Source organism: Sus scrofa, chromosome 8 (genome assembly GCF_054392235.1).
Source record: "Sus scrofa isolate SSC_HxYL_T2T_F1_AM1 chromosome 8, Sscrofa_HxYL_maternal_Yorkshire_Landrace_v2.0, whole genome shotgun sequence".
In the NCBI taxonomy this organism is placed as follows: domain Eukaryota; kingdom Metazoa; phylum Chordata; class Mammalia; order Artiodactyla; family Suidae; genus Sus; species Sus scrofa.
Window position 1 is genome coordinate 82,316,378 of NC_139390.1, and position 27,879 is coordinate 82,344,256.

At 46.1% G+C, this 27,879-nt stretch overlaps 2 protein-coding genes across 32 annotated transcripts in view; one reads left to right on the top strand and one right to left on the bottom strand.

Moving 5' to 3' along the window:
* TRIM2 (tripartite motif containing 2) overlaps positions 1-27,879 on the bottom strand; it is a 191,670-nt gene that overhangs the window by 95,822 nt on the left and 67,969 nt on the right. For 7 of the 30 annotated variants that reach the window (XR_014812796.1, XM_084972652.1, XM_084972650.1 and 4 more), the window contains exon 1: positions 7,494-7,877. The exons of 11 other annotated variants lie outside the window; for them this stretch is intronic. Coding sequence is in view for 8 of the 19 variants with exons in the window: in XM_084972633.1 (XP_084828759.1) it covers positions 22,655-22,754; positions 22,886-22,905 (120 nt within the window). In the remaining 11 variants the exon portion in view is untranslated. Of the gene's footprint in view, positions 1-7,493; positions 7,878-22,077; positions 22,218-22,654; positions 22,755-22,885; positions 23,027-27,879 lie in introns of those variants that run through there. 12 more of the 30 variants (XM_084972633.1, XM_084972631.1, XM_084972632.1 and 9 more) reach the window with 3 other exon arrangements.
* On the top strand, positions 1,121-14,417 carry LOC146400902 (uncharacterized). Of its 2 annotated transcripts, XR_014812797.1 has the most exons (4): positions 1,201-1,636; positions 7,230-8,230; positions 11,241-11,440; positions 13,416-14,417. XR_014812797.1 is itself a non-coding variant. In XM_084972658.1 (2 exons), exons 1-2 carry the CDS (start codon positions 1,618-1,620, stop codon positions 7,781-7,783), a joined length of 573 nt encoding a protein of 190 aa, XP_084828784.1. In that variant the 5' UTR covers positions 1,121-1,617; the 3' UTR covers positions 7,784-11,207. The 2 variants fall into 2 exon arrangements, 1 of the variants encoding a protein (XP_084828784.1); XM_084972658.1 differs by lacking the exons at positions 11,241-11,440; positions 13,416-14,417 and having other exon boundaries at positions 1,121-1,636; positions 7,230-11,207.

Here is a 27,879-nt window from a genome sequence, read left to right on the forward strand (position 1 = left end):
AATGGGAACTCCCAGACTTGTTGTTTTTCTATTAAATTTTTTTTTTTTTGCAGCAACATAGATGGACCTAGAGATTATCATACTAAGTGAAGTAAGCCAGACAAAGACAAATATCATGATATTGCTTATACATGGAATCTAAAAAGTGATCCAAATGAACTTCTTTACAAAACAGAAACGGACCCACAGACATAAAAGACTTATGGTTACCAAATGAAAAGGGAAGGAACAAGTTAGGAGCTTGGAATCAACATACACACACTGCTGTACGTAAAACAGATAACCACCAAAGACCTACTCTACAGCACAGGGAACTAACTCAATATTTTGTAATAATATATTAGGGAAAAAGATCTGGAAAAGAACAGAATATATATGGCATCAGAGATATATATATCTGAATCATTTTGCCGTACACCTGAAACTAATAAAATATTGTAAATCTACTATTTTGCAATTTAAAAAAAGTTCCTGGAGTGTCCTTGTGGCACAGCAGGTTAAGGATCAGGTTTCATCCCTGACCTGAGAACTTCCACATGCAGCAGGTGCAGCCAAAAAAAAAAAAAAAGAGAGAGAGAGAGATCTATTTTGTTCTATTTAGATTTAATTCTCACATGGAGCATCCTGTGTGGAATAAGCCCCAAACATGCCAAGAATGTTTTGTACTGCATTGCAAATGAAAACCAGCTCCCCATGCAGCTGGAATTCCAAATTTTATAACTCAAATCTGGCTTCCTCTTATCACAGAACTGCTTTTAACCATTCAAAGCAAGTCCTTAATTATCTCCCATTGTTGATACGTAAAGCCTTTTTAGAACGTAGTATGAATTAGATTCATAATAGATGCCTATTAAAAATTCAGAGGCTTTGTTTAAGCAAAACCATTTAGGTGAACTACAAGTTAAAGCCTTAGAGGGGAAATCGCGGAGAAATCCAATTTTTTTTTTCTTTTCATGACATCATGTTAAAAAAATGAATAAAACATACCTTCTTCTGTGGGGTCTGTAGCTGAAGCAGAGACATTAGAATAAATGTTCCAGGAAAAAGGAGTATATTGCAGAGACACCCCCCCCCCACGCCCACCTCTTCCCCTTTCAAGCTCTCAGATCTTTTCATGGTGTTTTGGTGGGTGGCTTGGCTGCTTGCAGTGGGTTTTAGCCTTCAGGCATCAATGACTTTGTACTTCAGGTTTCTGGATTGAGACTTTGGGGAGGAAAGGAGAACACTCGAAAGGTAATTGCCACTTGATGACAGAAAATAAGCAAAAGCAGTAAGAAGACCCCAGTCAGCTTCCGCTCACCCTTCCTCGAAGCAAACGGCACCCCAGTCACTTCACTGTACAACTTGACTGTGTGACTTCCGTGTGACCTGGGCCAAAAAACGGCATTTGTCATCTAAGGCTTATTTGTTGTTATGTGTCGCAACAGACTGATGGGAATTGCTTGTCTAACGTGGAAATAGCTTTGTTTTTAAAAAAAAAGACTTCTTTTTCATGGCACCAGGCATCTGGAGACCACTGTTTGTGAGGTCTGACTTTGATCAGTGGCTTCATTATCAGCTAAGCTTTCAAAGAGACAGACACCTACTTCTGGCCATTTCTGTTCGGCAGCAACCAAGATGCAAACGTTCAGCCCATGTGAGTATCTTTTTATTTGCTTTTCTTGGGCGACTTCTGATTGATCATGTTAAAAGAGGAGGTTCACTTTTACAATTCCTTTTTTGAGGAACTGGGCGATTATTTTGCCTTTCATAAGCAGAATCCAGGGCAGAGGTAAGCAGAGGAACATATGCAGAACAAAACGGGGGAGCCAGGGGCCGCCAACGTGCAAGGAGCCCATTCACCCACCAATACTGAGAGATGACTGCACCCTGAGACGCAGCCCTTATCCGAGATGTAGCCCTTGACTGTGAACTACACACAAAAAAGGGAGGAGTCAGCACTGACCCCTTGCTTCCCCTCTTCTGAGTCCTACAGGTTCCTGCCCTTTCCCTTCCCCATCCTGCACCCCCAGCTCACTATTTCCACTCCCAGCAGAGTTACAATGAAGGCAGGCTGCCCAGCTACAAAGATAGTCACGCACCCTCCTGGGCAAGCAGCAAGGACGTCCAGGCAAGCTAACAAGATGCAAATCCCTTTCAATGTGGCTAATGCCTTTTTTTTTATCTCTAAGCCAAGGCCCAGAAAATGCATTCTTTCAGGTAGTTTTATAATAGAGCTTTGACCCTACTGTCGAATGTGTCACATGAATTTAAATAAATTGCATGTGGTCAGCAGAGGAGACAGGTGTGCCTTTGTTTAGTCTGCGAGGCCATTTTCATGGTTAAAGAGAACTGATCTTGTCCTCCTTAAGGCCAGGCTCAAGGATAACTCTGCCCCCATTATGGATCATTTTGGTGCTGGCCGCTGTTGAACTGCTTGGTGGCTGGGAGAATGCTATAGAAATAGAGGCACATACTGACCAGGAGTCTTGGGGTTAGGTAGCAAGTGTCACTTTGTTCAGGTCACGTTGAAGAGCCAAGAACAAAGGAATCGGGAGTTCCCACTGTGGCTCAGCAGTAACGAACCCAACGGGTTCAATCCCTGGCCTCCCTCGATGGGTTAAGGATTGGCGTTGCCGAGAGCTGTGGTGTAGGTTGTAGATGTAGCTTGGATCCCATATTGCTGTGGCTGTAGTGTAGGCTGGCAGCTGTAGCTCCAGTTCAACCCCTAGCCTGGGAACTTCCATATGCTGTGGGTGCAGCCATAAAAGAAAAAAAAAAAAAAAAAAAAAAAAGAGGAAGTTTCCCTGAGCTGAACTATACAGAAAGGGGCTCCTACCACAGCCTAGACCTGGCTTCCCAGGTGATGAAATCCGTGACCAGGTGGGAGAAGGATGTTTGCTGAGGTCTAAAGGTACTGCTGAGGCTTGAAAATTCCTTCAAGGCTTATGCTCTGCCTTTTACACTATTGTACTTTTCAGATCATGAAGCCAGGGCTTGAAATTTAATATTTGTTCAATAAATCCTGTTGGCTGGCAGACTGGGCTTGAAAAAAAAAAAAAAAACAGCTTTCCTTTCTTCTACCCAATTGGATAGAACCATCTAAGACAAAACTGGGTCTAATCTTTCACGTCTCAGCTTACGGCACATCTTTCTTCTCAAGGGACCCCTGTTTACTTCCTGGTCCTCAAAAATCAGCATCCCTGGGAATTTCCACTGTGGCTCAGTGGGTTAAGAACCTGACTAGTATCCATGAGGCGGCAGGTTCAATCCCTGGCCTCGCTGAACGGGTTAAGGATCCAGCAATGCCCTGAGCTGTGGTGTAGGTAAAAGATGTGGCTCAGATCTGGTGCTGCTGTGGCTGTGGTATAGGCCAGCAGCTGCAACCCTGATTCCCTAGCCTGGGAACCTCCGTATGCCACAGGTGTGGCCTAAAAAACAAAATAATAATAAAAAAAATCAGCATCCCTGAAGGCCTGTGGTGACAGCTCTAAAACCCTAGTCCTGATCCTAATGAGAGATACAGCAAGACTTTGCACCTCTCTTGATATTTTGGTTTAAATCATTGATTCTATTAAAAAGACATCCCTCCAAGAGCAGACATTCTGAAACCTGAAAAATATATCCAATAAGGAGAGGGTGATTTAAAGGGCTAATCAACTCCCAGAACTCCAATCGCCTCCAGCATATCTGTACAAATTGCTCTGGTTCCAGAAGTGTGTGTGTGGGTTCATTTGACTACAGTTAAGGCGGAAATGAATCAGCACCCCAGCTTCTATTTGAGACCTTCTACACCATCATAAATTAATAAAGATGCTGACAGATACAGTGTTTGACTCAAGGACACACCCAAATCTTCCTGGCCAGCCCTTCTGCCTAAATAAATTTCATCTAGCCATCCAGTATGTTATGAAAAAGAAGAATATACTATAAATTTGAGGAAGAGGATATTTGGGTCAAGGCTTAAGAAAAGAATCAAAGGCAGGATATGCAAAAATAATAGTTTTACATAGGAAGGAATCAGAATGTAAGACAAAATATTTGCCAACAACAGCTCACTTTCTGAGGTTGCATTTCCACTAAAATCTTTAGTATTTTTTCTTTTTTACCTGTGTCATATGGAAGTTCCCAGGCTAGAGGTCAAACCAGAGCTGCAGCTGAGGACAAGCCACAGCCACAGCAACATCGGATCCAAGTCGCATCTGTGACCTACACAGCATCTTGCGGCAGTGCTGGATTCTTAACCCACTGAGCGAGGCCAGGGATCAAATCCACATTCCCACGGACACTATGTTGGGTTCTTCACCCGCTAAACCACATTGGGAACTCTTCCGCTACTTTTAAAAATACATAAAACCTGGAGTTCCCATCGTGGCTCTGTGGTTAACGAACCCGACTAGCATCCATGAGGACGAGGGTTCGATTCCTGGCCTCGCTCAGTGGGTTAAGGATCCAGTGTTGCCTTGAGCTGTGGTGTAGGCCGGCAGCTGTAGCTCTGACTCAACCCCTAGCCTGGGAACCTCCATATGCTGCAAGTGCAGCCCTAAAAAGACAACAAAACAAAACAAAACAAACAAAAACCCAGAAAAGCTGAATAGCTAGTAAATAGTCAGTTCTGCATCACTAGATTTACTCCCCTTCATTTCTCCTCTAGCTGCTTATCTCAAAGCTTGATTTACCCATTTCTCCTAACTCTAAGCACAGACACTGAGCATGTCAAAGAAATAAACTAAACTCACAGATAACTTGCAGGGACTTTTTCAGACCTGCTAACTGGCAGGTCAGCCTTAAGGTCTGATATATAAGGGTGTAAGAAATAATGCCGGTGTACCCACTGTGGCCCATCAGGTTAAGAATCCCACATAGTGTCCGTGAGGATTCGGGTTCAATCCCTGGCCTCACTCGGTGGATTAAGGATCTGCCATTGCTGTGGCTGTGGTGTAGGCCTGAGGCTGCAGCTCTAATTTGACCCCTAGCCCAGGAACTTCCATATGCCACAAGAGAAGGCATTAAAACCAAAACCAAAACCAAAACCAAACAACAACAACAAAATAATGCGGGTGACAGAGTATGACAGTCCCTCAGCCTTGACTCAAGGTTTTTAAGATGAAAGTCTCAGAGAGGCCTCACAAACAGATATCCTGAAAAGTATTTTCTCATGCAACCCTAAAGGTCAACCATTATCTGCATCATTAGCAGCAGCATTGGAAGCATCTTGCCAGCACCAGCCAGCATGAACTTTTAGAACCTAAATCAAGCTGAGATTGTCTTTGGGGAATTTATAGTCCAAGATAGCTTTGCTATAAACCAAGCAATGTCATTTTTCATGGAGTAATGAGAGAAGAAGAAAGTTCTGATGATGTTATCTTTCCAGACTTTAGGATTTCAGGCTGACACTCTGAAAGGTTCCTTGAGCACTGCTGTATTACCAGATTGGGTGTTCTCTGCCTAACAGGCCAAATTCTCAACAAGCAGTAGCTGGAGAGGTGGTGAGTTACAGCCACGCAGAAAAGGTCAAATAAACAAGTCACTCCTGAGCCCCAAGGTAAATATCTAGCTTCTTTCTAGAGTAAGCAGTGGACAGAAATTCCAAGGACAGAATTCAACCCAAGGGCAGACCAAAGAACAGATCAGCGTGTCCGCAGTTAATGCTCAGGGAGACTCCCTAACCCATTTACATTAGATTAGAAGTTCTTTCCATGTGTGTTTCCATATGAAGCAAAAATAACAAGCTGACCAGACAATCAGGAAACCATGCATGTCAACAGGAAAATGATGCAAGAAAAATAATCCCAGATGTAGGCGCCATCTTTACTTTTGAAAGATACGAAGGCATTTCCAATGGAGGATTGAATAGATGAAAGAGTTTTCCAGGAAAATAAAGGTGGGATTTGGGAAAATGTTCTGAGAATACTGATAAAGGGACACTGTGATCTAAACAAGCTTGACACTGAAAAGTAATGATATCCTAGATTCTATGATGCCAAATAGAGTCATGGTATGTACCTCACAGGGGACAGTATAGAAAATGATAGAAAAAAAAGGGAGGGTCCTAGGAAAAGAATGTGTAAACATGCGGGTGAGAGAGCAGATCTGGTACCATCCATCCTGTGTGCCAGCCCGAATATGACGGAATTATCTCACCAGAAAAACAGTTTATTAGTGCGGGTGGCCACCCCCAACTCAATCAAATCCCTGTTTACTCTAAAGGAGGAGGCAGGTGGAGGTTTTGTTTGTTTTTTAAATTGATCTCTAATTGCTAGATGGACCTAGATTTGAAGAGGAAGGAAACAATGGAACCTGCGTCATAAAGAATTTAATCAAATACTTTGCATCTTTGGTTAAGGTTGAGGTAGCCAGAGGATTGTGAGTCATTCCTGCTCTTTTGTTTCTTTCAGCCACAAGGCAGGTACTAGGGCTGCCAGGGGTGAAATCACGTGGCAGTCTGAGACTAGAGGTCAGGACAGCCGGAGCTAGAAACAAGCAAGGTAACTTTGCCACCCCTCTAGTCATGGAACCCGGAAATACAAGGAGCCCCGCAAGAAGTCCCTAACTGCGTTCTACAATGATTGATGGGAAAGTTAACTCTCCAGTTTAAGAAAAAAATGGGCTAAAAACTGTTTCCTAGGGGGGGAAAGGGCATCGACATACCTACTCCCACAGGAACAACAACCCCTCCCACCCTGGGTTCGCTACCTCTTTGCATATCTGGAACTCCAGGTGCTTTAACAGTAACCACTTACCAAACAGCCGAATCTAACGCTGTCTCTGCTCATAAAGTAAGGTTGGTATATTCGAGTGGGAGGGAAGGGGTGAAGAATGAACCCGTGGCTTGTGGGGATTGAATTACTGGTGGGAATCAGTTTAGGGTTCAAAGAATGCTTGGGATCTGACAGGCATTTCATGCGACAAACCCTCCTGCCCACTCCTGGCCTCCTACCTAATTTGTGCACATGCAGTTTTCAATACGGGGCATGTATTTTCAGGATTTATTAATCAAAAAAACAAAACAAAACACACAAACCCTGAAAACCCTCAAACATCAACATCTCCCTCCTCTAAGAAGCCAGACGGTAGCATGAACTCGGGCAGAGGGTCAGAGTGAAGGCTAATTAGGAAGGCAATTGATTTCAGTAGTAAGGAAACGACCAAAATGTAAAGAGAGAAGGAAACCCATCTTCTGAACAAGGATTAAATCTACCGCTTTAAGGTTACAGAGCATCTTTTTCTTTCTTTCTTTTTTCCCTCAGTGCAAAATGACGTGAAAAGCTTTACTTCCGAAGCTCGGGGCACAGCTTTCGAGACTGGCGGAGGGTCCCCGCCCCCGGAGACCCAGGCAGGCGCGGGCCTGGCAGCAGGTCCCCGCCCCCCCCCAACCCCCGGTCCCCCGCCAGGACCCGGAAGCGGAGTCTCCCGCGGCTCCGCACACCTAGGTCCACGCGGACCTTGCCCGGAGCAGAGACTCCAGATGGCCGAGTTGGGCCCGGGCCGCAGCCGAGAGAGGACCCACTTACTGCGCGACGGCGTCAGAAGAGGCGCGCACGGCCCGCGGGGACTGAAGCCGGGCTCTAGGCTGAAGCCGCCAAAGCGGACGAGCCGAGGGCCAGCCGCCTCCCGGCTGGATCCCGAAGGGCCTCAACTCCGTGTCCTCGGTTCCAGAAGGCGATCGGATCGGTCACTTCCATCCCGTGCTCAGGCCCGGGGCGGACACATCTGTTTTCCATCCGCCGCGGGGCCGCGGCAAATCCTGGATTACGCGCTGCGCGGCGCCCGCCCGCGTTCCCGGCCCTGGCGCGGCGGCTAATCCCCGCACAAAGGACGCGCTAACCGCACGCACCCGGGGCCCGGGGCCGGCGGATCTCCCTGCTCCCTACTTCGGGCTGGAGCGGCCGGTCCCCGGAGAAGGACCAATCGCAGCCCCAGGGGCAGAAAAAGGGGGGCGCGGTCCTCCCAACTCTTCTCCAACACGCATCAGTCTCCCCCCCCGCCCCGCCGCCGCCCCCACCCCTGTAAATACGCGGCAAAGTCTGTCCTTTCGGGGGAGTGACTTCAGTGGGACGAGGCTGGGAGCGCTGCAAAGGGCCAGCCTCCGGACAGAAGAGCTCATTAGTGAAAACAATCACAACTCTTGAAAGTAAGAGAGGAAAAAAAAAAAAAAAAAACCTCTGCGTTTACTTTAAGTAAATTCTGACAATGAGCCAACGAGGACACAATCAGCTATGAAAGCACGGAGAAATTACTGCCTCTCAAGGTCTTATATTTTATTCGGTAAAATAGATTGGGGTAGGGTGTTCCCTCCCCCTTCCCTTTCCCTTCCTTCCTCCTGGAAACTTTTGAGTGCCTCCTTTGTGCCAGGCACTGGACTGAGAAAAGAAAGTTGGGAAAAAAGAACCTGAAGTCTCTACGCTTAAGTGCCTTAGTGGGAGGCGGGGGCGGGCGGGACAAAGAGGGTGGAAACGGACAATTTCAGTGTGTGATGAAATTGCTGTGATAGAATCTATGCCCAGAGGGTTAGTGGAACTCAGAGGCAGGTTCTGAATCATGCTGGATATCCAGGAAGGCTTCCTAGAGGAGGCTGCGTTGGAGTTTTGAAGACAAAGCAGGCATCATGTAGAATGAAGAGAGGCAGGAGGAAGAGCTGAACTTCTGTAGGGCTGCCCAAAGCAGGGAGAGGTGCAAAGGTGAGAAGAGGGGGCTGTCCAGGGTGGCAAGGACTCAGACCAGAGAGATCTTATCTACTAAACTTGGCAATGTGACCTCTGCTTGGAAGCTATGAGGCCCCTCTGAAGAATTTTAAAGCAGATAGGTGGCTTGATTAGGTTTGGATTTCAGAATGATGGCCTGTGGAAGGGAGGGAGTGGAGGGCTGGGATGGGCAGGAAAGGCCCCAGAGATGAGAGGTGGAAGCTTTAGGATTAGACGCCCACCTAACCGGGGGGGCTGGGGGGGGGGGACAGAGTCTCACGCTGTCACTCAGGTTTCTGACACATGCAACCAGGGAGACGGAGGGTGCCTGTTCACCAAGACAGACAGATGGAGGAGCAAGTGGCACCAGAGAAATAAGGAGTGGAGTTTGGACGAGTTTCTGGTTTCTGGGAAGATATCCCGATGCAAATGTGTCCCCAGGCAAGCCCACCCTTTGGATCCATAAGGTATTTGGGGTGTTACAGGCAAAAGTATAAAGTAGGCAGTTGTCCAATTATAAGAGGAAGATAAATACAGGCATAAAGAAAATTCACAACATTTGCTAAGGCTGCCATTAACGATGTACCGCAAACTGAGTAGCCTAAACAAGAGCCACTGATTGTCTCACAGTTCTAGAAGCTAGATCCAAGATCAGGGTGTCAACAGGGCTGTGCTCCCCCTGAGCGTACCATGGAAGGATCTGTTCCAAGACTCTCTCTTAGCTTCTGGGAGTTTCTTGGCTTGTGGCAGTGTAACTTCAATCCACATGGCCTTCTCCTTATGTGAGCATCTGTGTCCAAACGTCCCTTTTCTATTTTTTTTTGGCCTCACCCTTGAAAGTTCCAGGCCAGGGATCGAACCCTCACCACAGCAGCAACCTGAGCTGCCGCAGTTGACAATGCCAGATCCTCAACCCACTGTGCCACAAGGGGACTCCCAAAAGTCCCCTTTCTTTTCTTTTTTTTTTTTGTCTTTTTTGCCTTTTCTAGGGCCACTCCTGTAGCATATGGAGGTTCCCAGGCTAGGGGTCGAATTGGAGCTGTAGCCGCCGGCCTACACCACAGCCACAGCAACTGGGGATCTGAGCTGCGTCTGTGACCTACACCACAGCTCATGGCAACGCTGGATCCTCAACCCACTGAGCAAGGCCAGGGATCGAACCCACAACTTCATGGTTCCTAGTTGGATTCGTTAAACACTGAGCCACGACGGGAACTTCCCAAAAGTCCCCTTTCTATAGGAACACCCTGAAACTGGATTAGAGCTCCCCCCCACTCCATGTGATCTGATTTTAGCTAATTACTTCTGCCCTTATTTCTATCTCCTATTTGGAAATTACCCTCTTTGCATATAAAGTCACATACTGAGGTACTGGCTGTTCAGATTTCAACATATGGGCTTTAGGTGGGACACAATTCAAGCCATAACATTTATAGAGTGTGAACAAGTTATTATGAGCAGGATTGAATATGGAGGGATGAGAAACCCCAGTTGCAAGTGGGCAAAGAGAACACTAGGTGGAAAGTGAGAGGAAAAATGATTGGTAAGATACAAGAAGGGCGACTTACATCAATGAAGAGAAATGTTTGAGAGGCGTGATTAACACTGCCCAACGCTTAAAAAGTCAGGCAAGATAGAGCTAGAAGTTGCCATTGCCTTTGCCAGTGTGACATTCATTGGACCAAATGGTCAAAACAGATTGAACTTCAAAGGAGCTTGTTTAGCTTCAGTATTCTGTGACTTTAAAGTCATGGTCCAGTAAATTCACTGAGGGAACTTGTTCCCCATGTGCAACCAGCTTTCTCAGCCTCCTTTGTAGTCAGGGATCTAAACCGTGGCCGAGGCTCTGGCAGTCAGGTGTATGCGTACCAGACTTCAGTCTGGATGAAAGCAACACAGATGGTTCAACCACCATGGGAAACAGTATGGAGGTACCTCAGAAAACTAAATAGAGAACCACCATATGATCCAGCAATGCACTCCTGGGCATATATCCAGACAAAACTACAATTCAAAAAGATACATGCACCCCTATGATCATAGCAGCACTATTCACAACAGCCAAGACATGGAAGCAACCTAAGTGTCCACCAACAGGTGAATGGATTAAGATGTGTTTACAGAGATACGGTGGACAACTACTGAGCCATAAAAAGAATGAAATCATGCCATTTGCAGCAACATGGATGCAACTACAGATACGCACACTAAGTGAAGGCAGTCAGAAAGAGGAAGACAAAGAGCATATGATATCACTGATACGTGGCATCTGAAATATGGCACAAATGAACCTATCTGCAGAACAGAAAGAGACTCACAGACATGAAGAACAGACTTGGGGCTGCCGAGGGGGAGGGACTGGGAGGGACTGGGAGTTTGGGGTTAGTAGATGTAAACTATTGCAGTTGGAGTGGGTAAGTAACGAGGTCCTGCCGTAGAGCACAGGGAACTGTATCTAGTCACTTGGGAAAGAACACGATGCAAGATAATATGAGAAAAAGAATGTATATAAGAACAATGATTAAATCTACTGCTTTAAGGTTACAGAGCATCTTTGTTTTTTTCTTTTTCCCTCAGTGCAAAATGACTGGGTCACGTTGCTGTACAGCAGAAATTGACACAACATTGTAAATCAACTATACTTTTAAACAAAGGAAGTGACACAGGAAACCAGACTCTAGAAAAGCCATTTTCTGTGAGGTGGTAGAGTCTGGTGGGAAGGTATGGAGGCTCAAAGCCAGCAGGAGGAAGGTCCAAGGTGATGTGCCCGAGGACCGGTAAGTAGCAGGACTCATCCTAGAACTATCCTCTAACAAAATTTAGGCACTGTTCTCAGCAGGGTAGCCTCGAAGCCTCAGTCTCTGGATTTCTTGGAGATTCTCTGAGCCATGTAATATTCTTGGAAAAAAAAACCCACAACTGCTTTATTGAGATATAATTCACAAAATATAAAATGCATCCATTTATTTTATTTTTGTCTTTTTAGGGCTGCACCTGTAACATATGGAGGCTCCCAGGCTAGGGATCAAATCGGAGGTGTAGCCACTGGCCTACGCGACAGCCACAGCAATGCCAGATCCAAGCCATGACTGCCACCTACACCACAGCTCACAGCAACGCCAATCCTTAACCCACTGAATGAGGCCAGGGATCAAACCTGTGTCCTCATGGATATCAGATTTGTTTGCACTGAGCCATGATGGGAACGCCAATGCATCTGTTTAACAGTGTACAATCTGGAGTTTCTGTTTTGGCTAAGCAGATGAAGAACCCAACATAATGTCCATGACAATGTGGGTTCAATCCCTGGCCTCGATTGGTGGCGTTAAGGATCTGGAATTGCCGTGAGCTGTGGCATAGGGTGCAGCTGCAGCTCTGATTGGACCCCTAGCCTGGGAACTTCCATATGCTTCAGGTGTGGCCATTAAAAGGAAAAAAAAAGTGTACAATCCATATATACATAATAGATAACCAACAAGAACCTACTGTACAGCACAGGAAACTATACTCAATATTTTGTAATAACACATGGGGAAAAATCTAAAAAAAATATAGATATAACGTATAACTGCTGCATACCCGAAACTAACACAACATTGGAAATCAATCATACTTCAATAAAAAAAGAATCTTGGAGTTCCCGTCGTGGCTCAGTGGTTAGTGAATCCGACTAGGAACCATGAGGTTGTGGGTTCGATCCCTGGCCTTGCTCAGTGGGTTAAGGATCTGGTGTTGCCATGAGCTGTGGTGTGGGTTGCAGACATGGCTCGGATCCTGCATTGCTGTGGCTCTGGCGTAGGCCGGTGGCTGCAGCTCCAATTTGACCCCTAGCCTGGGAACCTCCATATGCCACGGGAGCAGCCCAAGAAATGGCAAAATGACAAAAAAAAAAAAAAAAAAGAATCTTTTCTAAAAAGCAAAATCCAGTGACTTTTAGTATATTCGCATGGTTGTGCAACCACACTCTAATGCCAGAATATCTTCATCACCCGGAAGAGACACTTCACACACACTAGCAGTTCACTCCTCATTTCCCCCTCCTTCTAGCCCCTGGCAACCACTAATCTACTTTGTGGCTCTATGGATTTGCCTATTCTGGACATTTCATAGAGATGGAATCATACATCGTGTGGCCTTTTGTATCTGGCATCTTTCCAGGATTAATTACTTACTAAGTAATTAACATAAAGTGACAAAAATTAGAGTTCCCATTGTGGCTCAGTGGGTACTTGACTAGTATCTATCAGGAGGCGGGTTCGATCCCTGGCCTCACTCTTTGGGCTAAGGATCTGGTGTTATCTGCAAACTGAGGTATAGGTTACAGATGCAGCCTGGATCCCGCATTGCTGAGGCTGTGATGTAGGTCTGAAGCTCTGGTTAAACCCCTGGCCAGGGAACTTCTATATGCTGCAGGTGTGGCCATTAAAAACACAACGAGGAGTTCCCGTCGTGGCTCACAGTGGTTAACGAATCCGACTAGGAACCATGAGGTTGTGGGTTCGACCCCTGGCCTTGCTCAGTGGGTTAAGGATTCGGCATTGCAGTGAGCTGTGGTGTAGATCGCAGACACGGCTCGGATCCTGCGTTGCTGTGGCTCTGGCTTAGGCTGGCAGCTACAGCTCCGATTAGACCCCTAGCCTGGGAACCTCCATATGCCACAGGAGCGGCCCTAGAAAAGGCATAAAAGACCAAAAAAAAAAAAAAGAATAAAAACAAAATGAAACAAAACAATATCATTGTGCTCTTCTGCAGAATGAAACTCCCCTACAAATGGAAGATGATTCTTCTTTGCAGAGAGGTCACAGTTTGAGAACCATGGAAGCTGGTCAGGAGCGCCCCCTGAGGCCAGATGAAAGGAATGCAGGCCCTGCACAAGTCCGGAGCCTCATCACAACCCCTCCCAAGAACCATTACTGTAAAATTCCTCATCAACTCCTTTTGAAGGCCAGAGCCCCCAGTGGCCCCCTTTGCCTGGCAAAGCAATAAAGCTAGGGAGTTCCTGCTTCGGTGCAGTGGCTAAGGATCCGGCATTGCCGAGGTTCACAGCTGAGGTTCAGATTCAGTCCCTGGCCTGGGAACTGTCATATGCCACAGATGCAGCCCTCTCACCAAAAAAAAAAAAAAAAAAAAAAGGCAATAAAGCTATTCTTCTCTCCTTCACCCAAAACTACCTCTACGATTCAATTGGACGTCAGAACGGTCCTTTATAAATGTTTTTTAAAATTAATCTTTTATTGTTTAATTTTTTTTTTTTTTTTTTTTTTTTTTTTTTTTTTTGCCACACTTGCGGCATGTGGAAATTCCCAGGCCAGGGATTGAACCTGTGCTACAGTGGTGACCCAAGCCACTGCAGTAACAGTGTCAGATTCTTAATCTGCTGAGCCACACAGGAACTCCTAATTTTTATATTCTGGAAACAAGTCCCTTATTGGAATTTGATTTGAGAATATTTTCTCATTCTGTATGTTGTTCTTTCACTTTCATGACTTTTTTTTTTTGTCTTTAGAGGGCTGCACCTGTGGCATATGGAGGTTCCCAGGTTAGGAGTCTAATTGGAGCTGTTGCTGCTGGCCTATGACAGAGTCGCAGCCAACGCCAGAACTGAGCCACGTCTGTGACCTACACCACAGCTCACTACAACACCAGATCCTTAACCCATTGAGTAAGGCCAGGGACTGAACCTGCAACCTCATGGTTCCTAGTCGGATTCATTTCCACTGAACCACAGCGGGAACTCCTCATGATGATTTTTAATATTCTTTAATAAATTCCTTTTCTACTCTAACTAGATAGTGTTTTCAGTACCTAAGAACCTTGACAGGGGCCCCGGGTTCTGCTAAATACCATCTTTTTCTTTTCTTTTTTTTTCTATAACAACCTGACTCATATCACATCTTCTATACAATATTACCTTAAAACTTTGATTACTTTATTTTCCCCCTAAAGCCTCTCCTGTTCTATCTGAATCTCACCCTATGATATTGTGCTTTGTAATAAGAAATATATATTTGGTCTTCATTTCATTTCTGGCATAGCATTCCTAAACTCCTGGAATTTTCCAAGTGAGGAGACCCATTAAGGGGTCTTTTGTTAACGATAATGAATTGACTTTTAGACCACACCTAAAGATGAGTGGGGGCTGATTGCCAGGACAACCAACCCTGTGATTAGTTCAGTCCCACATCCTGACCTCTAGGGAGGGGAGAGGGGCTGAAGGCTTAATCAATCACCAATGGCCAAGGACGGAATCAATCGTGCTGATGTAACGAAATCTCCATAAAAACCTAGAGAGACGGAATTCAGAGAGCTTTCGGGCGGGGGAACAGGTGGAGATTCAGGGGAGAGTGTGTGCCTGGCATGGGAGCCCCTCCCCCTCTTGCCACACCTTGCCCCATGCATCCCTTCCAGCTGTCTGTTCCCGAGCGCTAGTCTTTCAGAAGAAACCAGTGACCTAGAAGGGAATATTTCTGAGTTCTGTGAGTCGCTCTAGCAAATTAATGGAACACAAGGAGTGGGTCGTTGGAGCCTCCCATCTACAGCTAGTAGGTCAGATGAACAGTCACAACCTGGACTTGTGACTGGTCAGATGGGGTGGGGCTGGGGAGGAGGGAGTTGGGGGAGGGTAGGGTTCTGTCTTATGAGACCGAACCCTTAACCTATGGGGTCTGAGGCTCTCTCGGGGTATCACTGTCCAAAGTGACTGAACTGTAGGAGACTCTGCTGGTGAAGTGTTTGGTGGGGGGGGGGGTGGGGGGGGGGGCGGGGGGAAATGTCCAAGAAGCCTCCTAAGAACAACAGCCTTGAGACAGCCCTGGCAGTTACTAATTGTGCAACCTGGACGAAATAGTTAACCAACTGCTCTGGCCTCAGTTTCCTCATCAGTTATACAGCACTCAGAGTAGTCACAAGAGATTAAATTAGTTAGGACGCATAAAGAACTTGAAAGAGTGCCTGGCCCAACGCTGTAAATCAACTATACATAAATAAAAAGAATAAACAGGAGTTCCCTTCACGGCTCAGTGGAAATGAACCTGACTAGTATGAGGACGCCAGTTCAATCCCTGGCCTCTGTCAGTGGGTTAAGGATCTGGTGTTGCTGTGAACCGTGGGGTAGGCTGGCAGCTGCAGCTCTGATTGGACCCCTAGCCTGGGAACTTCTATTTGCAGCAAAATAAAATAAAATAAAAATTAAAAAACACATAAGTAAAAATAAAAAGAATAAATAAATAGAGATTGCTAGAGGAATTACAAAATAATAATTCCAAAAAAAAAAGAAATAGTGCTTGTCACACCATTAGCAGTTCAAAACATGTTAAGCATAACTGTTATTATTCCAAAAACATTCATCGCTATATTATTAATAATAGCAAAAAATAATTTTATAATTTTTAAGTTTTTGTATTTTTTGGCCATGCCTATGGCATGCCAAAGTTCTCAGACCAGGGATCAAACCCACCCCACTGCAGCCACCTGAGCCAGAACCTGAACCTATTGCACCACAAGAGAGCACCAGTACAAATTTCTGAAAGAAGTTAAATAACCAGAAATGGAGATGTGAATACATACCCTCCTGTGCAGCCACAGGGAAAAAAATACAATGCACCCCTGAGGGTATGGCATAGTGGAGTCAGAATGCCAGCCTGCCCTAGCCTGGCTGTGCAACCTTGCACAATTTTCTTACCTCTTCAAGCCTGTTTCCTCATCTGAAAACAGAGAACAATACCTACCTGGCAGGTTAACTGGTTCAACACACATAAAGCACTTTAGAAGAGTTCCTGGCATACAATTGGTGCTTGGTCAGTGTCAGTCCCTCCATTTTAAGTGCTGGACTCTGAGTGCCCTGGGATCTATCACAGCATAAAGCTTCCCTGTGGAGGGCTGGGAAAGCACTGTGCCTGGGAGTTGCAGGTGAACAAAACCTACATTCCCTTGGGGTTATCAGAAGGAATTAGAGACACAAGGCTGGCCCCGGGGTTACATGCACAATCGCCCCCGGAAGAAGCTGGAGAGAGCTGTTTTCCGTGGCAGCCCCAGAACGGATTGATGAAAAGGAAAAAGCAAAAACAAACCCAAACAAAAACTCCCACCGCAGCCACAGCCAAGCCTTGGCGAGAGGAAGGAGCTGGCGCATTTTTTTCCTCCTCCCAGCACCACCCCGCCCTCACTTGGGGCATTTCAGAGACTGAGGAACGGGAACAGAGGAGAAGATAGATTTACATCCCCTTGGGGGAGGAGACAAGCTCCAGGAAAGAACTGGAAGCTGCTCTGATGGCACCCCTCCCCCTGCCCACCAGGAACCCAACGCTCTCGCCCTCCAGGAGCAGGGTGACAACCCACCTTGGAGATCCGGAAGGTGCTGAGACGTTTCTCTGACCCAGTCACCCCAGTTCCCCCGCCTCCTCCTTCCAACCTGAGCCCAGAACCCTTCCTGGCAGCGGCCCCCTCCCCCAAGGACCCTGTCCCTCTAAAGCAGCCCCACGTCCCTCGCAGATGGCAGCTGGGGAGCAAGAAGGCGGAAAACACCAGGTCGGCCCGCGACGGGGGGTGGGGCTTCCCGCCCTCGAGTGACATCGTTTGGGAAGAAAGCTGCTCTTCTCAGGCCTTGTCACTGCCTTGCCTTGACACAGTTCCAGCAAGGGTCCTGGGGCTTGTAGAGCTTGTAGAATCCCTGCTACTTTCCAGGGTCTTCCATTTTCTCTTTCTAATGGATGCGTTAATGACTATTTATGTGCCCAGATTTCACTGGGATGCAGAAGGCACAGCAGCTCTGAGAAATCACTGAAGGCTGCTGGCGTCTCATTAAAAATGCTCTTAAAGTAACAGAATCATCCAGTGAGGAGCACAGGCCAAGAATCCTGTCTCCTGAGAGCCCCATTCTTGTCACTTGGTCCCCAGTGTGTCAATGACACATCAAAGGGATTCTGCTCTCCCAGGGATGTCTGGAAATGCCGAGGGAGGTGCCCTGGCAGACTTTACAGGACTCTGGCAGACACAGGCCCTTCAGCAACATTTGGCTGAAAGCTCCTGTGGTTAAAATGAGATCACCCAGGAGTTCCTGTTGTGGCTCAGTGGGTTAAGAACCCAACATAGTGTCCATGAGGATGCGGGTTCAGATCACTGGTCTCGCTCAGTGGGTTAGGATCCGGCATTGCTGTGGCTGTAGTGCAGGCTGGCGGCTGTAACTCTGATTTGACCCCTAGCCTGGGAACCTCCATATGCCATGGGTGTGGCTCTAAAAAAAAAGAAAAGAAAAGAAAGAAATGAGATCACCCAGTGTTGCAACTGGGAAACTATTGATTTGGTCATAAGGACCCATAAGGGTATTTAAGGCCAGGTTACAGCTTCAAAGTTCAGCGTCAACTCTGTGTTTTGTCCTTCTGGAAAGAGTGGGAGGAATCAGAGGAAACTCACTCAGTGAGAGATCTGTCCTTTCGGGGGATCCCTAAAGGGATCTCAGGAGTGATGTCACTCCCTAACACAGCAAAGAGATGCGCTGGATGTGGCCTGCCCTGACCTGGTGTTTACGGAGGACGCTGCAGACCCGAATGTCTGCCTCCTACGCCCCCAGTAAAGAGGCACAGCATGTCTCAGGTTAGTTCCAGAGACTGGTGTCAGGAAGCCTATCTGGGGATTGTAAAGTCAGAGCTTGGCCCTTTGGCAAACTTGGTTAGTGTTAGGAACTATTCTTTAGTTGCTGGGAGCAGTCACAAAAAAAGGATTAGTATTCACTGAGTTTCTAGAGAGTCAATGATTGGAAGAATTTCACTCCAGTTCCTTGGGAACAGCTGCAAAATGGGAAGTGTGCTGTTCCCTCAAAGTCAGCTTGTCAGGTACAGTTCTAGAAAGCACAGGCCAACACACCTGGTGGTTAAAGGCCTACATACCAGGGACCACTCTCCCTGAAAGGCTCAACAGGACGGCGGGTGTGATAAAGGACAGTGTTCCCAGCGGATGAGGTGTGAGGTGAGACCACATCTATCTTTGTGGCTCCCTGGGGCTCCCCAGGGAATGAAATCCCAGCCCAGGCTTCTGACTCCCTTTCCATCTTTTTCGATGGTTCCCTTTAACATCCGGGATGACCAAAGAGCTTGCTTAAAATGTGAGTGGTGGTATGTGACCCATTTGAAAATTTAAGTTGACAAAAAAATACATAAACACAGGAATTCCCATTGTGGCTCAGCGGTAATGAACCTGACTAGTATCCATGAGGATGTGGGTTCGATCCCGACCTTGCTCAGTGGGTTAAGGATTCGGCATTGCTGTGGCTGTGGTGCAGGCAGGCAGCTGCAGCTCTGATGCAACCTCTAGCCTGGGAACTTCCCTATGCCACAAGTTTGGCTCTAAAAAAGCAAGCAAACAAAATGAAACAAAAATATGGGAATAGCAAGGGGTTATAAATGCAAATGAAATTGCAGTTCCATCGCTTTTGGTAGGGAGGCCTCTGGAGAAGCACAGTCTCTGGGCTCTGTTCCCCGGCTCTCTGTTCCTTAGCCATCGGCAGGGCTAACCTTTCAAAACTCGCATGTGTCAGTCTGTGCTGTGCCTGACACTCACCCAGCCCCAGATTTGCTTCCAGCTCCAGACCTTGCCTGGCAGGCTCTTGCTTCTGTAATTTACAGAATGTTTCAAAGTTCTCTACTTCGAAGCCTCTGCAGCAGCATCTAGAACCTCCATCAGAATGAATGAGATGGTTCATTCATTGGTTCATTCATGAAACGGATGGCCCCATGACAAATGCTATGGAGAGATGTCTACCTGTGTTATCTTTTCAATCCTCATAACAGCCCTGTAAGGTAGACAGTGTATTCCTCTCCTTTTCAGGTGAGGAAAGTAAGACTGAAGAGGTTGGATAACTTGCCCAAAGTCTCTAGCAGTCAGAAAACCAGGAGACTTGGAATTCCAGTTCAGTTCTGTTCAGCTCTGTTTGAGCTGTGTTCCAGTCTCGGTGCACCTATGGGATATTCTGCTTTTCACAAAATGTATTATGAAAATTATAAACAAGCACAAAAGTAGATGATGGATTCCCCAAATAACCATTACCATGAAAAAACAGTTGTCAAGACTTTCTCTAGCTTCATTTTCTGTCAGTTTCATCTCATCTAGGACCACTCATTCACTCCCATGTTAGGTCTCCACCAGACTAAACTAGCTATTTAGTTGTTCCCTGAATATTGTTGCAGACATGGATCACGGGTTCGATCCCTGGCCTCGCTCAGTGGGTTAAGGATCTGGCATTGCCATGACGTGGCTCGGATCTGGCATGGCTATGGCTGTGGCGTATGCTGGTGGCTACAGCTCCCATTTGACCCCTAGCCTGGGAACCTCCATATGCCACGGGTGTGGCCCTAAAAAGACAAAAATAAATAAATAAAAATAAAGTAGCAGACTTAGAATACCTCCTGAGAAAATAAAAAAGTGTATTTTTCAAAGCACACTTTGAAACTAGTAGATTCCAGAAGAATATTTCATTTCAGGACCATCTACTAATTCTTTTTTTTTTTTTTTTTTTTTTTTGCCATGCCCTCAGCATGCAGAAGTTCCCAAACCAGAGACTGAACCTGAGCCACAGCAGTGACAACACCAAGTCCTTAACCTCTAGGCCACCAGGGAAACGCCTACTAGTTCTTGATGAACTCAACATGGATAAGCATGATCAACACTAAGCCAGAGTAGTTTCAAACTGTGTTTAATTTATGCTTATGAGTCCCTGTGAGGGAGATTTCTGCCCCGTTGAGAGTCATAGATCAGAAGCTGAAACACACTTTGACTATGTGGCCACATGGACAGATCAGAAAGGGTCCACAGCTACACAATGGCCGTGGTGGAGACTGGACATGAACAAGCTTGCTAATGTCCAGCCTGCTGTTCTTGCCACTACTCAGCATCCTCTCGCCATCCCTAAATGTCACAGGTAAACCAAAGAGGCATTCAGCAAACTTGGTTAGTTTTCAGAACTATCACTGAGTTGCTGCGTGCAGTCACAATAGAAGGATTGCTGTTCACGGAGCATTTGCTGTGTGCTGCGCACTGTGCAAAGATCATTTACCAGTTACTGCTCTTAGTTCTCACAATGGTCCAGTGCAATAGATATTGTCCCCCTTGTCTTCTAGCTGGGGAGGCTGAGGCTTGGTGTGATGGAGCACCTTGCCTAGTATGACACAAGAAAAGGGCAAAGGAGAGGCTGGAACCAGGAGTATCTGAATCAAAGCTCTTTCTTTCTTTCTTTGCTCTTTAGGGCCGTACCCACGGCATATGGAGGTGCCCAGGCTAGGGGTTGAATCGAAGCTGTAGCTGCTGGCCTACACCACAGCCACAGCCATGTGGGATCTGAGCCACATCTGCAAGCTACACCACAACTCATGGCAACACCGGATCCCTGACCCACTGAGTGAGTCCACAGATCGAACCAACATCCTCATGGATGCTACTTGGGATTCATTTCCGCTGTGCCGCAACTGGAACTCCAAAGCCCTTTCTTTGGTGTGTCGTCCCCTCCCAAGGCTCTGCACCACACAGCACAGGCCCCCCCGTAGTGTGACAGGGCCAGGCCCAAGCACCTCCCTCAGCTGGCCTTCCTGGCTCTCGGCGCACTGCTGTTCTTCGGCTTGCTCACCAACTTAAAGGAAGTGGTTCTGAGTCTGTATACATTCTGTATCTAAAACTGATGCTCTAAGTGTCTGAAACTCCCAGAGCCTGGGGTGCTCACCATTCTGACAGAAGAAGCCAGGCAGGTGCTGTCTTTGTGTTTGTGGGGTCTCTTGGAATTGACCTCATCCTTTCTCACCAGGATTTGGGTGGCCGAGAGGGGAGGGTGGGGTGGCCTTCACCTGAGCCTCCACCCCACCTGGGACAGCCCTGGCAGGGCCGGGACTTCTGTCCCTGAATGAGATCACTGCGCAGGGCAGCTCACCCCCCTTTTCTGAGCCCTCCCACCCCTGCAGAAGGTCCTGGCCTCCCTTGGGAACCACCTGGTGTTTTCACTGCGCTGCAATGTTCGTAATGCTTTGGGTCAAATTCATTCAGACAAATAAAATAACCTTTGCATCTAATTTCATTCCTCTGGGAGCCCCAAGTCGTGTTGGCTTTAAACGTGCTGTGTCCAGATAAGAAATACAAAATCTGGGGATGGGGGCAGATGGGGACATTTATAAAGCAGCCGATGTATTACAGCCCCAGGATTCACCCTTTGCTTTTTCTAAAAATCAAACCACACCTGTTCCGTTTTCCAGGCTCTTGTCTAAATCAAACAGAGTCGGAGGTCACTGACTTCAGAAAGGAAAGGACAAAATCCTCCCATAGGAGCTGCCAGGGTGATTTTTCTGTTCACCCTGGCAGGAATTTCCAGAGCAATTTCCGGGACGTTCGCCGGTCCATCCCCTCGCCCCTACCTGTAGCCCAGCAACCACGCACTTACCCCGGGACAGGTGTCTCCCTCCGCCAAAGGGGGCGTCCGGGAGGATGAAATAATGCACCCCGACCCGATTCTTCTCCCAGGCTCATCCACACACCCGCAAAACCAGACATGAGTCGAGGAGGGCTGGCCAAGCCCCTTTCCAGGCTCGCCCCGACCTCTCACGTGATGTCCCCTAGCTTGGCGGGCTTCTCTCTTGGCTGGTCAAGGACAAAGCTCTGATCTTCTCTCCTTTCCTTCTTTCTCGGCCTTAGTACCCTCTGAACACTTTTATGGGGCAGTAAAACTTTATAGCCGGCAGCTCTGAACTGTTCCCACATTCCTGAACAGAGCTATTAACGGCATACCAAGCTGCGGCGGTTTGCCCTTTGAAAACACCAGCACATATTAGACCCTTTCCTAGGGGGTCGACTGAGTTACATCGGCTTAACAGCTGGCTTACAGCAACCCCACAGCGGCAGCCCCAAACTCCTGTGAACGGCTAAGTTAGAAAATGAAACAGCCTTTGAGACTCACGGCAGCACCAAGGGATGCCTACGCCCTGCCTCTTACACGTTGCTTTGGTGTCAAACCTGCTCACCCTGGATTTTTTGCCTCCCTGCTGCCTTCTGGTCCGGGGTCCACGGGAATCGCTGTCAGCTTCATCAGCGAATCCAGAGGCCCAACCTCCTCCTTCCGTCCTTAGCAGGCAGAAAATCAAAGCCAGGAAAAAGCCAGCAACTCAAAGACAACTTGTTTCTCCCCACCAGTGCCCAGGAAGAACCAGCTTAGCCCAGAAAAAGCATCACTTCAGACTCAGAAGCAGCCTTACCCGTGTTCCATATCGGCCATTCCAGCGCATCCGGGCAGGGCTCCAGCCTCCTCGGCTGAGGGGACTGGGCTCTCTGCAGCCCACAGACAATCGGGCCCATTATAGTCACCAGGCTGCCGAGTTAAAGGGTGGCCCTTACACAAATATAAACAGCTCCTCAGCACAAGCCAAGGGGGCGGGGATGCAGCATCAGAGACAATGGGAGCCAATGATCAGTTTAAGATACTGTGTTCCTTCTGAAGAAGGGGAGACAGAAAGCAAGGAACAAGGAATAGGAAGGGCTGGCCCAGTAGCATGAAAGTGGTCCAGGTTGAAAAGTTTAACCACTGCCTACAGAGGACCGTTCCCAAGGAGGAGTTTGTATGCTTGGCACATAGGGATAAATATTTTTAAAAGTCATAGACATTGGTGTTGCCTTAGCCATCTTTGGTCTTCTGGAGTTAATACACGCAGTACTCATTGGGTAGAGAGGGGTTTTCAAAGAACAAAGTCTAAGAAAGATGCTTTTGTGACATGCTTATTTTGTTGAATTCACAATCTGATGAGAAGCACTCACTCTATCTATAGAGAACATGCTTGATTTGATTGGTTTGTCTTCAGAACCCAGAGAAGTGAGCTTATTTTATTCCCAAAATGCCTCATATATTTTTCTTCTTCTTTTTTTGAATGCTCAATTAAAAATTCCTTGGTGTTCTACATGATGGAAGATAATATGAGAATAACAATGTATATATATGTATGATCAGGTCACTTTGCTGTACAGTAAAGATTGACACAACATTACAAACCAACAATACTTTAATAATGAAAAAAAACATCTGGGCATTCCCGTCAGAAATGAATCTGACTAGCATCCATGAGGACGCAGGTTCGATCCCTGGCCTCGCTCAGTGGGTTAAGCACCTGGCATTGCTGTGAGCTGTGGTGTAGGTAGCAGACATGGCTCAGATCCCGTGTTGCTGTGGCTGTGGTGTAGGCTGGTGACTACAGTTCAGATTCAAACCTTAGCCTGTGAACCTCCATATGCAGTGGGTTCGGCCCTAAAAAAAAAAAAAAATCTGTTTGTGAAAACCAAAAAGAAAAAAAAAAAAAAAGGAGAGAGAGAAGGGGGGAAAAACAGTTCCCTGGTATGCTAGTGGTTAAGGACTTAGCTTGATCACTGCTGTGGCTTGGGTTTGATTCCTGGCCTGGGAACTTCTGCATGCCGCCAGCGCAGCTAAACAAATAATAAAATAAAATAAAATGCTCAATTAATCAATCATACATACACACACAAACAAGAAGTTAGTTAAGTGTATTTGAGAGAAGGCAAGACAGCTATGGCTTTTTTTTCTCTCTTCTCAACTTAACTAAATTCTACTTTAAAGCTACCAGGTCAGCTTAACCTTTGAGATCCCTATGGTAATAACTAAGAGCCAGGACATAAACTGGGGCTTTTTTTTCGTTATATGATTCTAAATAATATACTGAATAAAAATAAAGAGGCATTTGGCTGATTTGCGTCATTGACTAAATTACAGACATACAAACTTCGAGAAAAGTAGTCATTACAATTTGGAGTAATCTTATTATTTGAACAGGAAAGCACAGTAGCTATCAAAATTGACTAGCAGGGTAACAGAAAAATGTTGAAACACAGTTTCCACAAAGTTTGTATCAAGCATTTCTGACTTTGATTATAAAAATGATAATCCAGACACTGTCATTTCTGATCTATGGTACTTTAAAAATATTTATGATTTTGCCACTGATGTTGAATTTGTGTTAAAGTAAGATTCATCTGGTGGCTCACCTCAACAGTTTTTGAGGCAGCTTCTAGCCTTTCTATTCTTCTAAAGATTCTAAAGGAGATTTTACATCTGTATTTACATAGTTTTTTTTTTTTCCTTTTTTTTAGGGCCTCACCTGAGACACATGGAGGTTCCCAAGCGAGGGGTCGAATAGGAGCTACAGCTGCCAGCCTACACCACAGCCACAGCAACGCAGGATCCGAGCCGCATCTACCACCTACACCACAGCTCATGGCAACGTCAGATCTTTAACCCACTGAGCGAGGCCAGGTATCGAACCCACAACCTCATGGTTCCTAGTTGTATTGTTTCCGCTGAGCCATGACAGGAACTCCACATAGCTTTTGATTTTAAAGTAAAGGTTACCATCCGGAAGTGGTCTAGTTTTACTCTAAAACATTGAGACCCTATGGAAACCAAAAAACCAAAAAAGGAGACCAAAAAAGCATGAACAAAAGAAAAAGATAAATTAGACTGCATCAGATTAAAAACTTTTGTATATCAAATCCATTATCAAGAAAGCAAAAAGATAACCTACAGAACAGGAGAAATATTTGCAAATTATATATTTGATAAGGGTCTAAAATGCAGAATATATAATGAACTTTTACAAACCCAACAACAAAAGGACAACCCAGTTTACGTATTTATTTTTGTTTTTTATTTTTTGCTTTTTAGGGCCACACCCATGGCATATGGAGGTTCCCAGGCTAGGGGTCGAATCGGAGCTGTAGTGGGATCCAAGCCACGTCTGAGACCTATAGCACAGCTCATGGCAACGCTGGATCCTTAACCCACTGAGTGAGGTCAGGGATCAAACCTGCATCCTCCTGGATACTAGTCGGATTTGTTTCCGCTGCACCACAATGAATAACCCAGTTTAAAAATGGGCAAAATTCTTCTATGGAAATTTCTCCAAAAATGATATACAGATGGTCAACAAGCACATGGCAAGATGCGTAACATGATTAGTCATTAGGGAAATTCGAGTCAAAATATACTGAGGTACCACTTCACAACCATAACGATGGTTATTTAAAAAAGAAAACAGGAGTTCCCGTAGTGGCGCAGTGGTTAACGAATCCAACTAGGAACCATGAGGTTGCAGGTTCGATCCCTGCCCTTGCTAAGTGGGTTAAAGATCCGGCGTTGCCGTGAGCTGTGATACAGGTCGCAGACATGGCTCGGATCCCGCGTTGCTGTGGCTGTGGTGCAGGCCGGCGGCTACAGCTCCGATTCGACCCCTAGCCTGGGAGCCTCCATATGCCGCAGAAATGGCAAAAAAGACAAAAAAAAAAAAAAAAAGAAAAAGAAAACAACAAGTGGATTGAGGAGGATGAGGAGTCGCTGGAAGCTCTGAACATTGCTAATGGGATGTGAAGTGGTTCAGCTACTGTGGAAAACAGTTCTTCAGGTCTTCAAGAAGTCAAACATTAAACTACCATAGGACCCAGCAATTCCACTCCTGGGGTATCTACCCAGAAGCAATGAAAGCACATACTCAAATATATGTACTCATGTTCATAGCAGCATTATTCATGGATTGCCAAAAGGTAGAAACATCCTAAATGCCCATCAACAGATTAATGAATAAACAAATTGTGGAATAGGCATACAATGGAATAGTATTCAGCCATCAAAAGGAACAAAGAACTGATGTAAACTACAACATGGATGAACCCCCAAACATAATACTAAATGAAAGAAGCCAGAGGAGTTTCCATTGTGGCTTAGCAGTTAACGAACCTGACTAGTGTCCATGAAGATGTGGGTTCAATCCTTGGCCTCACTCAGTGGGTCAAGGATCCAGTGTTGCCATGAGCTGTGGTATAGGTCACAGACATGGCTTGGATCTCAAGTTGCTGTGGCTGTGGTGTAGGCTGGCAGCTACGGCTCCAATTCGACCCCTAGCCTGGGAATCTCCATATGCCACACAGGTGCAACCCTAAAAACACAAAAACACAAAAAGACCAAAAAAGAAAAAAAAAAAAAAGAAAAAAAGAAAAGCTAAAAGCAAAAAGAAAAAAAAAAAAAAGAAAGGAGGAAGAAGCCAGACACACAAAAAGTCACATATTACATGATTCCATTTATATGAAATATCCAGAATAGATTAGACCATAGAGACCAAACACAGACTGATGGTTGCCAGGGACCAGAGAGAAGTGGGAATGGAGAGAAACTGAAGGTTTATTTAGGAACTAGATACAGGTGGTGGTTGTATAACATCGTGGATATAGTATATGCTATTGAATCATTCACTTTAAAATGGCTACTTCTATGGTTTTGTTTTTGTTTTTTTGTTTTTGGCTTTTTGCTTTTTAGGGCCACACCCGAGGCATATGGAGATTCCCAGACTAGGGGTTTAATCGGATCCCAGCCACGTCTGCAACCTACACCACAGCTCATGGCAACATTGGATCGAACCTGCAACCTCACGGTTCCCGGTCGGGTTTGTTTCTGCTGCGCCACAACGGGAACTCCATGTTTTTGTTTTTAATAGCCTCAGTATCTTCTCAGTTCAACAGAGCCTTCCTTGCAAGCTCATCCCACAAGGTTACTGATTTTTTGTTTTATTTCATTTTATTTATTTTTGGCCGCACCCAATGGCACACAGAAGTTCCAGGGCCAGGGATAGAACCCCTGCCATGACAATCACCCAAGCCACAGCAGTGACCATGTTGGATCCTTGTTGGTCCCACTGAGTCATCAGGGAACTCCTACTGAACGATTTTTTAAAAGATGTATTCAATTCATTCATTCACTCACTCATTCATTATTTGTGCATTGTTTGGCAACTGCTATGTGCCAGATACCGTGCGTGGGGCAGTGGGTACCAGGAGACCCACTTGTACCCTCGCTATCAAAGGGAGAAAGAACAGAACCATCCAATGGAGAAGGCCGATGGCGGGCAGGGGGAGAGAATTACTGTTTGGTAAATGGCTGCTACCTGCTGGGTCATTTGGTCCTTGATCTTACTGACTGCCCCAAACCATGTGGTGTGGAGGTGGTAGGAATTATTATTCCCATTTTATGGAGACAGAATCTAAGAATCAGAGAGTTTAATGACTTTCCCAAAGTCACCCAGCCCTTAGGCAATGAAGCCGACTACGCCAGAGTTCCTATGTGAGGAATTGAATCCACTCCCTATGCAGAAAGAAAAACAAAACATGACTTACATTTATTAAGAAGCATTTTATTTTACTT